Genomic DNA, 14,062 nt, shown 5'->3' on the forward strand with positions numbered 1-14,062 from the left:
ACCAGCAAAAGTAATGATTATGAATGTGTAAAATATTGCAATAAGACATTTTAATTGTTTATTAATTTCTGTGTCGGCTGCAAAGATGAAGTTGACGATATTTGACTCGCGATCTTCGCAGTAGGCTAGTGAACGCATGCACCGGAGAAATGCACATTTAGGCTACATAGTTTTATTTTGTTTTGGATGGTTTTGTTTAGAACCAGATTTCTGTAAATATATTCCACATTTTTTAGGCCTGTGAGGCGAGGCTACGGTTCGGTTCACGATGATATAATCTCCAGTTCAAGCACCTTATGTTGTGATTGATAGCCTATATTTACTTTATGTATTTAATCCAGGAATGAAAATATTAATGAATTAATGAAAAAAAAAAATATTAAAATTAAGATACAATTAATACAAAACGAAATTCGTTTTAAAGAAAGGCTTTGTGCTTTCTGTTTTGAGGTCTCTGTTAAAGTTTGAAAGTCTTAGTGCAGCTTTCAGAGCGCTCGCGTCCATAATGGAGAACTGTCAAGTAATATTGTTTTTTCCTCATAAATGCAAACACGAAAAATAAAAGACAAAAACTTTTTTAAAAAGACAAACCATAAATTTAGAAAAAAAAAAAAAAAAAAAGATGGATTTATAGTGTTTTGGGGGAAAAATGAATGGATTTATACCGTTTTGAAAATGTTATTTTTTTTTTACTTTGAATTGATCATCAACAATATTGTTGTTTGATTTAATAATCACTGTTGCAAGAAGTGCCTAGTTAAGTTTTTTTTTTTTTTTTTTTTTTTAAGTGGAAAAAGTAGGGGCTGCCACAGATTATGTTTAGTTAGCTCCTTTATTGTTTTTTTCTATAGCCTAGAATAATATAGGTCAAATGCAGCAAGTCAAAAGACCAACTGGACCTTCTTTGCCAGTTTGCTCACATTTCTTTGAAGGATGGCAAAAATATCGCCTGAATATCGATATCTAGATATTGGAAAAAAATATCGAGATATTCATTTTTGTCAATATCTCCCACCCCTACATGCAGAACACCATATATGTTATGAATCTTACACGAAATTCATCTTCATCACAATATAACTGATGGTAATGTAAAAAAGTGTATCAATGCAACCTGTTTTTAGCTTATATAACTAGCTCGTTAGCGAATCAAAAAATATATATTTTAAATTTACCAATATCAATATGCAAGCTTGATAGTGAGTACTAAAATACATCTTATTTGTTTATATTCATAAGCAATTAGCGTTAGATTTTTTTATTACATGTGATTCTGACATGATGTCACTACATGCACTGTGCTCCTTCCTCTCTGCTTGTCTCAGGTAAATAATGCGTCTTCAGCTCAGCGGTTGGAGTCGCGCGTTCATGTGTTTTGGGGGCGTGGCTTTGGAAGGAGCCCAGAAGGGAGGGGGTGGAGTGAATGGAAATAATGAACTGTCTTTAAAACAGTCGTGAGAGGTCTACAGACACTCGATTTTTATACTTTCTTTTTCAGAGTACTTACATTTTAATTATGTATTGATATGTACATAAAGTTTAAACAAATTTGAAAAAGAAGTTTTTTAGACCATTCCTACCTACCCTGCCTTTAATGCGTGAGAGTTGGAAGCTCTGGTTACGTTGGCGCTAGCTTGGTCAACATCAGCGAATGCTGTCTGTCAAATTAATGTAATTCAAACTAACAATAAAAATGTAATATGAACAAAACGAATATGAACATATTCACTGGTAAAGGTGAAGGGGAGTAGCTTGAAGATATTCATACTCTAGAGTAGACCAACTCACTTTCTGGAGGTATACTGCCCCCATCTGGTATGGAATGTGGAGTATGAATTTATTTATTTTTACACAAGGCACCTTTAAAACTGGCAATTCTTGTTTTTATGGAATATCGCAGCGTTTATTAGCTATAAAAGATTTATCTGTGCACATAATTATATTTTAAATTCATGTGCCTTATAATCTTTAGTCTAAATAACTTCCCTTCCCTCTTGCAGCAACATGTCTTCTTTGATGATGCGTTTACTGGTGTGAGGGCGGGGCAACCTGTCACTCACATCAGACCCACCAATAGCAAACCACAACCATCCAATCAAATCCCCACGGACAAAATCAAGCCCCGCCCTCATTTGTTCTTGTTCGAGAAGCCGTGTATATACGTCACAATAGGGAAGAAAAGACTATCCCTTCCATTTCAGCCGACTATAAAAAAATGAAAAACTAATAAAAATGACAAAAAAGTATAAAAATACCTAAAATAAAAATAAAAACATGAAAACCTATTTATAAAAATGTGTATCTCGACTAAAAAAAAAAAAAACAGTACACATTACTGGAATAAGAACTTGGAAGGAGAATGTGCTTGAATGTCACAGAATGTGAAAAAAATCTAAAAATAGGTTTGATGTTCTGCATTAAATTGTGGGTGAAAATGAAGCCTGGATGCTGGGACGCTGCTGGCTCGAGGGCTTCTGTGATCATGTGAACACAGGCCATTGGCTGAGCACATCTCACATCCCTAAAGGACCCTGGATGCTGCGAGACACAGACGCCGTTCTTCCAGCATCCAGGAGCGCAAACGCAATGAAGTAGGTCATTCACGCACAGATACAACCCCCTCCCCTCTCTCTCTCTCTCTCTCTCTCTCTCTCACACACACACTGTACATCACTGATGACTGAACACACACACAAGCTCCTCTCTCCTCGTGCTCCAGCAGAACCTTCACAAAGGAAACACTGAACAGGACTGTGATTTTTCCACATGAGCGCAGGACTGGAAAGCAAAGCTGAGGATGTAGAGCAGAGCACTGTGTGTGTGTGTGTGACAGAGCTCTGAGCCAGACGTCCTTCAGGAACGCTGAGGAAACTCATTCTTTGTGATTGAAGATCATGCTTTTCTGGGGGGGGATGAACTGGTAGACGCGGCGTCTGGATGCAGGAACATGAGGGAGAGAGAGAGGGCACCAGCAGGTGAGTCCTGGAGATCTCCTGCGTCAGGTCATCGCTGGGAAACTGAAGCCTGACGCCTGTATTGATTTCTTTTGTCTGAAGACCGCTGAGGGCTCAACTGTTTGTTTTGCACTGTTGGTGGCACGGCATGCATTCAGGCATTCTTGTTGATGTCTCCAGAGTCTGAAATTATAGGCGTGTTTGTTAACATTTATAATATCGCCAAAGCATGTGAAGTTACTGAATAAGGTGAAAAAAGAATGGAAATAAAGGGGGAATAGAGGAGAAAGTGGGTAGACAAAAATGCTAAAATAAATTAATTTAAAAAAATAATAAAAAAGGAATAGAATTTAATGAGAATGAATTCAGAACTGTTTTATTTTGTGTAATGCTGATGCATTTAGCGTTTTAAAAAATCCTGTAAACATGAGTTTGCATGTTTGTAAGTATAAGCAAGAATGTTGTGTGTGACCTGTGAGGGAGGGCAGGTCAAAGGTCACCTTCAGGTGTTGAACTTGGGATAAAATTTAGGAACAAATTGTCCCGTTTATTAAGTGGGGCAATTATGATTTACTATAGTAAAGTGCATTCAAGACTTTTCAAAGTTATATATCAGTAAATTAAACTGATTATTGGAGTGCATTTTTACAAGAAAACACTACTTCAGAATTTCATGTTTAATTCAATGTTTTACTTGCCATTTCTTTCTTATTATTTGTGAAATTTACTTGCAATATCTGAGTGAAAAATGTTTCAAAATAAATCCTATATCAAATTTCCTTTCAGAGAAAGCAAACTGAAGTCATACACAAAATATATGGGCTATTTCTTTCTATAATATATATATATATATAAAAAATTTACTTCAGTCTTCAAAATGGAGCTAATTAAAATCAAGCAGTTTTATAAAATGGAAAGTTTCTGTTCCAGCTCATTTTGTTGTTGTTCTGTAGGATTAATGTGCATTTCTTCCAATTATCCTTCTGGAAATTAATTTTCCTGTCATTCCCATTCAATATCCAGTGTGTTATGGCTATTTCAATTGACATTGGGAAGGGAAATACCAAAATTCTCTTTGCTCAACCGGTTGAGGTACAGAATGAAGGGCGGGAGAGAACGACAGGTGGGTTAATGCAGTAAAAATAACAGGTATCTAGCCGAGGTAGACGATAACCTCTAGAGAAAATGAGAACGGATCAATTTCTCATTTGTTTCTCAGTCAGGGGCTAAAGTGTCCAGGATAGCAGGGGTTCGGCACATCAGAACTCCTGAGAGGTCATCTTAAGGTCATCTGTTGTTGTTGTTGTTGTTGTTGTTGTGTAGCAGTGATGCTCAGCGGAGGGTCTTGCGCTGTCACTATGCATGATGCTGATAACATGAGGACTCATTCTAGGTCACTGCTTTATTCCCGTGAGCTCTGCGGGACGCCAGGACCGTGATTCAGTCAGTGCCCTTTACTGCTGTTGAAATATTTACAAAGATTTGACTGCTTCGTCGGAGTGTAGAAGTGCTGACAAGAGGAAAGAAATAAGGACACAAGCGGTAGAGGGAGAAGAATAAACAGAGCAAAAGACAAAAGACGTCATCAAGGAGGTCTATAACACCCGGAGAGAGTTACTCACCAGGGGCCGGTCTCACAAAACATTCTTCAGAGCAGAGCTTGAAGTGGCCCGGCACTTCTATATATTAATCTTTAGTGTTCTTCTCACATGATACCGGTACTTTTCCACTCAGTCAAAGCATCAGTGCAAGCGAGCAGGGCCGTCACTAGCGGGGCGAAAGGTGGTGACGAACACCCAAACACACACACACACACACACACACACACAACATGATTTCAACCGAGGGGGCGGCTGTGAATGCAACGGACCACTATTAATAACTATTTAAAATACATGGCACATTAGAAAACATGACTCCAAAAATAGTGTGCATGCTTATTATTATTAAGGTAATTTGCATATGACACAAAAAAATATGACCTTTGAGGTGATTTTGAGCAGCAAATCTTCAACAAGAATGGCCACACAATCAGATAACAGATTTTACAATCAGATAAAAAAAATTACATTTATTTATTTATTTTTTCAATATTTTTTATTTTTAGGGGATTTTATGGTACCAAATTATATTTATGGAATAGTTATGATCCATTTATTAGCTGTTAATCACTATATGAGCATAGACCTGAAAATGAAATTTAAACTGGTAAATCTAGAATTTTCGAATCATGTCCATGATTTTTTATTTTATTTTTTGTTCACCCAGCAAATGCCAAAACCTTAACCGAGTTTCGCATCATTCCAATAAAGTAAAAAAATGTAAAAAAATAAAGTGTAAAACCGAACAGCATCAGAGGTTTAAGAAAATATTTGAAAAATCAAAAATCATAAGAAATGTTTTAACATCTCTCTTAAGAATTTTGTGCATTGCAAAAAAAAAAAAAAATTCTTACTCAGTATTTTTGTCATTTTCCAGTGAAAGTATCTAACCATTCTTAAAATAGATATATTTACGTGGGAAGAAGCTTTTATAAACATGCCTTAGAAAAAAACATTACTGATGTGCATCTTGAGACAAAACAATGGCTCTGAGTGACATATCTGTCAGTGCAAGTTGCTTTCAGTTAAACATGCATGTTAGTCTGGAATAAGTTTAAGCCTCGTCTGTGAAACCAGGGGTTAATATCTTAAGTCATTTTGCTTCTCAAGTAAATATATCTTGATTTAGGAATTTTGAGATCTTTTAATGGAAAACGAGACAAAATTACTAAGCAAGACCTTACTAAGCTGTGTGAATCTGGCCTCAGGACACACCTCCTCTTGAAATAAGTCTGTCAGTGCATGTGAGATGATGTGTGTGTGTGTGTTTCTCAGTGCCCAGGTGGGTGTTCTCGCAGCGGGACGGGGCAGCGAGACGAGCGGGGCTCCGGTCGAGGACATGCAGGCGCTGTCCATCACGTCTCTCTCCGCCTCAGAGGTAGAACAGCAGTATGAGCTGATCGCTGCTTTGGGGAAGGGCACCTACGGCAAAGTCGACTTGTGTGTGCATCGGACACAGGGTGAGTCTGGATGAAAATGAGGCAGTGCTCAAAATGCTCCTCTATATTCAAATATAGAGGTCTTGATGCATCATGATGTTTCATTCATTGCTGTTTTGTGTATTGGCAGGAACTAAACTGGCTCTGAAGTACGTGAGTAAGAACAAGACGAAGCTGCGTAGTTTTCTGCGCGAGTACAGTCTGACGGCGGCTCTGGGCTGCAGTCCGTTTATCATCAAAGTCCTGAACGTCCTGTTTGAGACGGAGGACAGCTACGTGTTCGGCCAGGAGTACGCGCCCGCGGGAGACCTGTTCGACATCATCCCACCTCAGGTATCACTGCGCCTCATATCACCTGTTCAACACCTGGGGCCAGTTTCACAAAGCTATTTTAGACCGGTCTATAGTGTAAGACAAGTCTAAAATTTGCTCATAGATTAGTCTAATGCAAGTTAGACTGTTTCACAAAAATAAAGACTGACTTAATTTAGACCAAAAAAAATTAGACACCTTACCCCCAGGCTAACTTAGGTCTAAGACTCTGTTACCTTGGCAACCAGCAGTAACAATCAGTTACATTACAAACAGCCCAAAGAAAAGGGAAAATGGCTCATAATTTAAACATTTCTTCTTGTTACTACATTCTCCGCTAAATTTCCCAAGTAAAATGTCCTTGTAACTGTTTTACTCCTCCAACAAACACATATTTTCCGCTGGGGTAAACTGCACTGAGCGGTTGAATGCACTTACTCGATCCGCCATGTTTTTTGTTTTGAAAAGTGTCTTATTTTACCCAGAATGCATTGCAGTGTAGTCCTACTTAAGATAGTCAGAGTCTTCAGTGCTTTGTGCAACGGTCTGATTTAGATGTCTATCTGAAGTCTGACTATGTACTATATCTAAGCCATAGTCAAAGTCTGTCTTTATGACACCGGCCCCTGTATCAGTATTTCAGTGTGTTGGAATCCTGAACGCACACGCATGTTGTCACATGGTTGGGTCATATTTCAACCCAAAATAATGATGCTGAAAATTCAGCTTTGATCACAGGAATTAATTACATTTTACTATATACTCCAATAGAAAACAGCTACTTTAAACTGTAATAATATTTCCAAATTTTACTGTATTATTGATCAGTCTTGGTAAGCAGAAAAGACTTCTTTCAAAAACATAAAAAAAATTCATACCGAACTCAAACTTATTTAGTCTGGATGACATGAACAGTACAGAAAACCAACTATCTGTATGTATCCGTTATCTAGACTCACGCAGAATCTTTCTTTTTTCACATTTTCTGTGCTATTTTGGGGGGGAAAAATGGCCAAAAAATGTTTATATCCAAAACATGCACAGGGAATTTGTATAACTTTATGATTGATAGGTAGCCTATGTTAATTCTACATACATCTGTGGAGTTCTACAGGCCGTGTGATCCTGCTTTTGATTATAGAAAACACTGTGAATCAACTATAAGTTTCTACTTCCTCCCTTATAGATTATGAGCTTATATACTCTCTATACCTCCTCAGCTCTAAACTGTGCCGTCTTGTGTTCCCGTGTGTTTCCAGGCCGGCCTGCCGGAGGAGATGGTCAAACGCTGTGTTCAGCAACTGGGTTTGGCTCTGGATTTCATGCACAGCAAGAGTCTCGTCCATCGTGACGTGAAGCCAGAGAACGTTCTGCTTTTCGACCGTGAGTGTCGGCGTGTGAAATTGGCAGATTTGGGAATGACACGGCGGGCGGGCAGCCGGATCAAGCGGATCAGTGGCACCATCCCATACACTGCAGCCGAGGTGTGCCAGGCCTCGGTTTCGGATGGCATCGTCGTGGCGACGACCCAGGACGTGTGGGCTTTCGGAGTTCTGCTCTTCTGCATGCTCACGGGAAACTTCCCATGGGAGGCAGCGTTGCCTAGCGACGCATTCTTTTCGGAATTTCAGCGCTGGCAACGGGGGGCGTGTCCTCCAGGAGCCGTTCCCTCCCAGTGGAGGCGTTTCTCTGATGATGCATTACGTATGTTCGGCCGGCTGTTGGCGTTGGAGCCGGAGCGGCGCTGTGGGGTTAAAGAGGTGTTTTACTTCCTTAAATACGACCTGCTGAATCATCATCGCCGCAGAGCGTCCTGTAGGGCCCCGAGGGGAGGAGCCTCACGTTGCTCCGCCCACAGACACACAGATCCCTCCCCCCCTTCAAGCACTTCCTGTCTACGCCCCACCCCCCTCAAACGTAGCATCCTGTCGGAACCACATTCCTCAAGGGAAGAGTCCTCCAAAAGCCCGTCGCCCAACCGCCAAGACAAGAGCAAAGTGATGATGACCACTCCTATTGAGATTTGTGTATGAAGACAAAACTGAGTCTCTAAGTGTACGGGTTTCACTGGACGGCCGCAAAACTCGTAGCAATATTACTTCAGGAGAACTACTGGAAAAACGCTTGCACAAGAATGACAAGAACGCCGTAGGTTATTAAGAACTAGCAAAACTATTACTCTGTGACTCTGAAACCTCACTAATTTAGAGGAAAAGAAGATCGACAGGATCAAAATAACTTTGGTAGGTCACTTTAGCTCTAGAAATTATTTAGTTTTGCAAGGAAAAACATAGTTGCTTTTAATTTAAAAGAATAGTTCACTCAAAAAACACTAACATGTCTTTCTTTCTAATGGAGTCCCTAAAGGGACATGGTGAAGGAAAAATATGAGATGGGAAGGAAAAAATATGTCAATGCTTTTCCGTTCTCTTCCAAAACTTTTGCGTTCCCCATAGAAACTTTGCATTTGCTCGCAAAACTTTTGCGTTTGACCAAGAAACTTTACGTTCGCTTGCAAAGAACTCAAAAGGTGTGCGAGTGAATGCAAAGTTTCTCAGGGAAACACAAAACACTTGGGTGTGAATGCAAAAGCACTGAAATATACATTTTCCTCCCAACTCATATTTTTTTCCCCATCGCTTTGTCCCTTTAGAGGCTCCGTACTTTCTTGCATTGAACACGAATGAAGAAATACTGCACAATGCTCCATAATGGGTGCTTTAGATGTCAAGATCCTGAAATCACATCAAAGTACCATAGTCTGAGTCCTCTAAAGCCATATGATAGATTTATGTGAGGAAAAGTCATTGTTAACCAAAAATTGCATTGATGCTGATTTTTGCTTCTAAAATACATCTTCACTGTCAGAAAGAATGTGAAAAATCATCCCTTTAGCTTGTGACTGAGGCAGTACCCATAAAGGAACAATTTTGTAACATATCTAGCCCTAAAAGGTGTGTATTAGTGCATATTATTTGTGTAAGTTACTAATATACACCTTTTAGGAGTAGATAAGGTACAGAGGTGTACGATTTTTGCACACATTTTCTAAAAGAGAAGATGCATTGATGGTCATTGACATCAAATTTGATCCATCTTGATGTGCTGTATTTAAATTGAATGATATTTGAGAGATACTCACTCAAAGCTGATGGACGTGTGGCTTTACAAGACTTAGGCTAGAATATAGTGTATAGACTTCTTTTGTAGTGCTATTTTAGTATCATTGATATACTATAATAGATTGTCATATTTTTAATTTTAGGTAAGGTTTTAATTATTTTTGTTGGTTTTTAAATGTCTATAGTTTTAGTTTTAGTTATTTTAGTAGTTTACTACTAAACGAAAATAAGAAACGTTGAGAAATGCAACACCAGGGTGAGTAAATGATGACTTAGTTTTTATTTTAGGGTGAACTATCCTTTTAACTTTTCAATAGTGCACTGAAACTCGGCAAACAGGGAAGTACACTGATGGTGTGAATAGACGGATCGCCATCTTTTCTTCACGGAGGCTCATCATCATGGGACTTTTGAACCAGCCTACGACAGAATCATACATGTGCACCAATAGAAGAAGAAGATATATTTTATACTAGATTTTTTTTAGTTTCACGAGAAAAATGGAAGATCCGCGATAACCTGGAGACTGCCTAGATGAACTTCAACAGAGACACAGAACTTTTAAACAGTCTTCGAGAGTAAAGACAGGGATTTTATTATGCATCTTTGTATTTGAAGTGTGCATTCAAACACCTTTCTATGAGATTTCTGAAGAAAAGCATCAGGAGTGGCGATCTTAACGGCTCAATTGAGACCCGTCTTCCGAGTTCTCGTATAAAGAGTCATTTAGGTAAGCAAAGCCTCAAGGGATCATTCAAGAACACGAGAGCGTCTGCTCCCTAGAACATTGTGACTGTGTTTCGTCAGGTAGTGCTAATTTGTAGCTTCTTTTGTATCAGAGAACAAACGATCAATTAACTAACTTCTAAAGAGACTCTTTTTAGTCTTAAATTAAAGTGTATGTTTACATAGGATGCATTAGATAGTGATTTAGGTGGTTTAGAGCAGTTAATGTTAACGTTTGAGGTATGTTGCCAATTTCTCATCAAAAACAAACTCAAGAACAGACGAAAAGAATATGACATAATCTGAAGGAGTTCTCTGTTGTGGTTAGTATGAGATAATAGCAATCATAAAATGGTTTAATGATAATGGATTTGGGTCTTTTTATAGGACTGTTTCATGGTTATAAAAGTTGTTCAAACGAACTTGGAATATCAACCTACAATAGTTGGTGTTTTTTTATTTAAAAAAAAAAAAGTACATTTATAAAACTAGATGTTATTTAGCTGTTGTAAGGATTGTCATACAGTCGTAGATTGTTCTGAATGATAAACAGCTAATTAAACAGATTAAATGCACACTGAATTGCATCTTTTGCCTCTATAATTTTGTGTGTGTGTGTCACAGTTTAAAACTACTACAGCACTGCATAAACATTAGTTAAGGTGACCTAATACAACTTAAATAAATGTATCATGCATGGTTGCAAGTTAAAATTATGATTTATTGATTTTATTAAACCTTATAAGTTGAAAACGTTATTTTGATGAGTTATGTTGACATAATTGCCACTGTCCCTTTTCTGTCCCCTCTCATTACAGACATCATTCACTCTTCTCTAACCACTGGAATTGTTCCTTCTCTTAAAACAGCTGCTGTAACTCCATTTCTTAAAGGGATGGTTCGGAGTAATTTCAACCTAGGGTCCCTTTGCATCATGACCTCGAGCCAACCCCCCCCCCAGCCCCCCAGCTCCCCCAGCTCCCCCCCCCCCCCCCCCCCCCCCCCCCCCCGAAGGTTTTTTCCCTTGGTCGAACATTATTAAAGTTAGAGCTTATTTAGAGACATCAGCCGAATGGCTTAGTGCAGGCGCTAATGGATCCAAGGTTGTATCTCGTAAATTACCCCACAAATAATGCCCGGAAAGATTACCAAACTTCTACAGTAGTACAAATAGGTTCTGTACTCATAAAACGAAGCATTGGAAAGTTTGTAAGTACATCAGGAGTTTATTTAAATAACACTTGCCTGATGGCTTATGCTACCGCTAACCCGGACGTCGACGTCACTTCAGTGATTTGGGAAAAGCCCGTAAAAGTCCTGGCAGAAAGCGATGCATAAGGATGTAGTGTAACGATGCCCAGTTCCAGGAATGCACTAATATTTTGTTGGTATTACCAATTTGCAACAATTATTAGTTAACACTAAGTTGTCAACACTTTGGAAAAATTAATAAAAAATGCTTGCACTTTGCACTTTCTGCCAGGACTTTTACAGGTACAGAACCTATTTGTACTACTGTAGAAGTTTGGTACCATTCCGGGCATTATTAGTGGGGTAATTTACGAGATATAACCTTGGATCCATTAGCGCCTGCACTAAGCTGATATCTCTAAATAAGCTCTAACTTTAATAATGTTCGACCAAGGGAAAAAAAGCTTCTGGGGGGGGGTGTGTTTGGCTCGAGGTCATGGTGCAAAGGACCCTAGGTTGAAATTACTCCGAACCATCCCTTTAAGAAACCTGGTTCAGATCCCAACAACCTTAATAATTTTCATCCTATTTCAAATCTTCCATCATCTCCAAAATTTTTAAAAAAATATTTGCTGCTCAACTCCATACTCATCTTTCCTACAATAATCTATATGAACAATTCCAGTCTGGTTTCCGTCCTCTTCATAGCACAGAAACAGCCCTCCTTAAAATCACTAATGACCTTCTTCTAGCTGCTGACTCTGGTTTACTATCCATTCTCCTTCTTTGTGTGGGCCTTCGATACAATTTCATACACCATCCTTCTAGACAGACTCTCCTCTATTGGTATCACTAACACACCTCATAACTGGTTTTATTCATATCTCTCAGGCCGCACACAGTTAAAATCATTTAACTCTCATTCAGTCCCTGTCATCACAGGAGTGCCTCAGGGCTCTGTCCTGGGGCCGCTGCTGTTCATTATTTATCTTCTCCCTCCTTGTTACATCTTCCGTAAATATCAGATTCACTTCCATACGCAGATGACACCCAGCTCTATCTTTCAACCAAACCTAATTCAAAACTTCCACCATCTTCCCTTGCTAACTGTCTTCTTGACATAAAATCCTGGTTCACTTCAAACTTCCTCAAATTAAATAGCAATAAAACAGAATTGCTTCTTATAGGTACCCGGTCTGCTTACTACCATCTTCAAAACATCAACCGTTTGCGTCCTTTCCTCACGCCTCACTCCACTGCCATTCTTGTTCATAGTTTAGTCACTTCTCATTTATATTACTGCAATTCCCTTTTGTTTGGCTTCCCGCATAAAACCCTCCATAAACTTCCAAAACTGCTCGTATTATCACTCGTACCCCCTCTATTCATCACACTGATCACAACTGCATTTAATTGTATTGTATTTCATTGTTTTTACTTAAATATTGTTATTGTCTTGTTGATGATGAGTGTCAAGAAAGGCGCCTATAAATAAAATGCATAATAATAATAATGATTTTTTAGAATTTCGTTTGTTTTTCATCTATTTATTTTTTATATTATTTCAGATTTATTTTTTAAATATATTTTAATAGTTTTAGTTTTAGTCAAGACTGCAGTGATGTTAAGTAAATATTTACTGTGTTATACTATGAATATTTACAGCAACACAGTAAGCTAATGTAAGTTTACAGCTTCACAGAGAGATCATGTAAATAGTTACAGCACTGATTTGAGATCATGTAAATAGTAACAGGATTACACTCAAGTAAATGTTTACAGTATCACAAGGGTAAAGTCATTATTAACACCATCAAAGAGAGGTAAAGTAAGTATGCCATCAAAACGAAGGTTATGTAAATAAATAGTGAGCTAATGTGAATCTCTACTGTATTCGTTCAGTTTTCATCCATTCAGTTCAGTATTCCCTGATCATTATGTCAATCAACAAAACTAATGAAGACACAATTGTTCAGTGCATACTGTAGACACAAACACTTTAAACTGGATAAGAGCATCATTCACCCGTCCATTATTAGCATTCCCTGACATTTCACCGTGTCACTTTATTGCTAATGTCTTGATATGTGCATGTATGTTTTTATCACTACAGAAATGCACGGAAGTCTTTCATAGATGAGTCACACATCATTAAAGACGCGAGATATGCGGATCTTTTGCTCTCTTTCTGTGGCCTTTTCTCCCAGTTACTTAATTCATCTTTTTTTATCCTACTTTGCTTTGCATCATTTTTTGCTGCTTTTCTGAAGGTCATTAAAACTAGGTCTCTCTCTCTCTCGCTCTCTCTCTCTCTCTGATATAAAACACTAATGAGCTGTTTTAGAGAGTAAAAGAATAAATGCACAATTAGACTGAGGGGAACTAGAAAACTAAATAGACGGTAGACGCTACCAGCCTGATAAAGTGAGTGAGTGTGTGTGTGAGTGTGTTTGATGCCGGTAATGCTTGGGAGCTCATTAAGTTGTGGTGATAAGGGGTGGTTAGATTCAGTCACAAGGGAGTTCAAGAGAAAAAAGAATGAAGAAAAAGAGTGAAGCGAATAAAAAAAGGACAAAAACCTCATTTCGAATCCTTCAAATATCCCTCAGTAATGAAACGCTTGCAAATGGGGGAATAAAGCAGCTGGAGAATTTTTCATCTCTCTGAGGGTTTTTTCTAGAAATAATGGGAACAATTTACCATGTATGTTTTGTCAG

At 38.4% G+C, this 14,062-nt stretch overlaps 1 protein-coding gene across 1 annotated transcript; it reads left to right on the forward strand.

Annotated features, from left to right (window-relative positions):
* The first annotated feature begins 2,593 nt into the window (after nt 1–2,593).
* sbk1 (SH3 domain binding kinase 1) lies at nt 2,594–10,741 on the forward strand. Its single transcript, XM_084102571.1, has 4 exons — nt 2,594–2,975; nt 5,831–6,015; nt 6,125–6,327; nt 7,566–10,741. Exons 1-4 carry the CDS (start codon nt 2,938–2,940, stop codon nt 8,337–8,339), a joined length of 1,200 nt encoding a protein of 399 aa, XP_083958697.1. The 5' UTR covers nt 2,594–2,937; the 3' UTR covers nt 8,340–10,741.
* The last annotated feature ends 3,321 nt before the right edge of the window (nt 10,742–14,062 follow it).

Source organism: Abramis brama (assembly GCF_963993115.1).
Source record: "Abramis brama genome assembly, chromosome: 24".
NCBI classification, from domain to species: domain Eukaryota; kingdom Metazoa; phylum Chordata; class Actinopteri; order Cypriniformes; family Leuciscidae; genus Abramis; species Abramis brama.

What these genes read in the sequence shown, in the direction of transcription:
- sbk1 (XM_084102571.1), top strand. Translation starts at nt 2,938, where the DNA reads ATGCAGGAACATGAGGGAGAGAGAGAGGGCACCAGCAG. An exon ending in GAGAGAGAGGGCACCAGCAG is followed by an intron (nt 2,976 to 5,830) that starts GTGAGTCCTGGA and finishes TGTGTTTCTCAG; the next exon opens with TGCCCAGGTGGGTGTTCTCG. An exon ending in GTGTGTGCATCGGACACAGG is followed by an intron (nt 6,016 to 6,124) that starts GTGAGTCTGGAT and finishes GTGTATTGGCAG; the next exon opens with GAACTAAACTGGCTCTGAAG.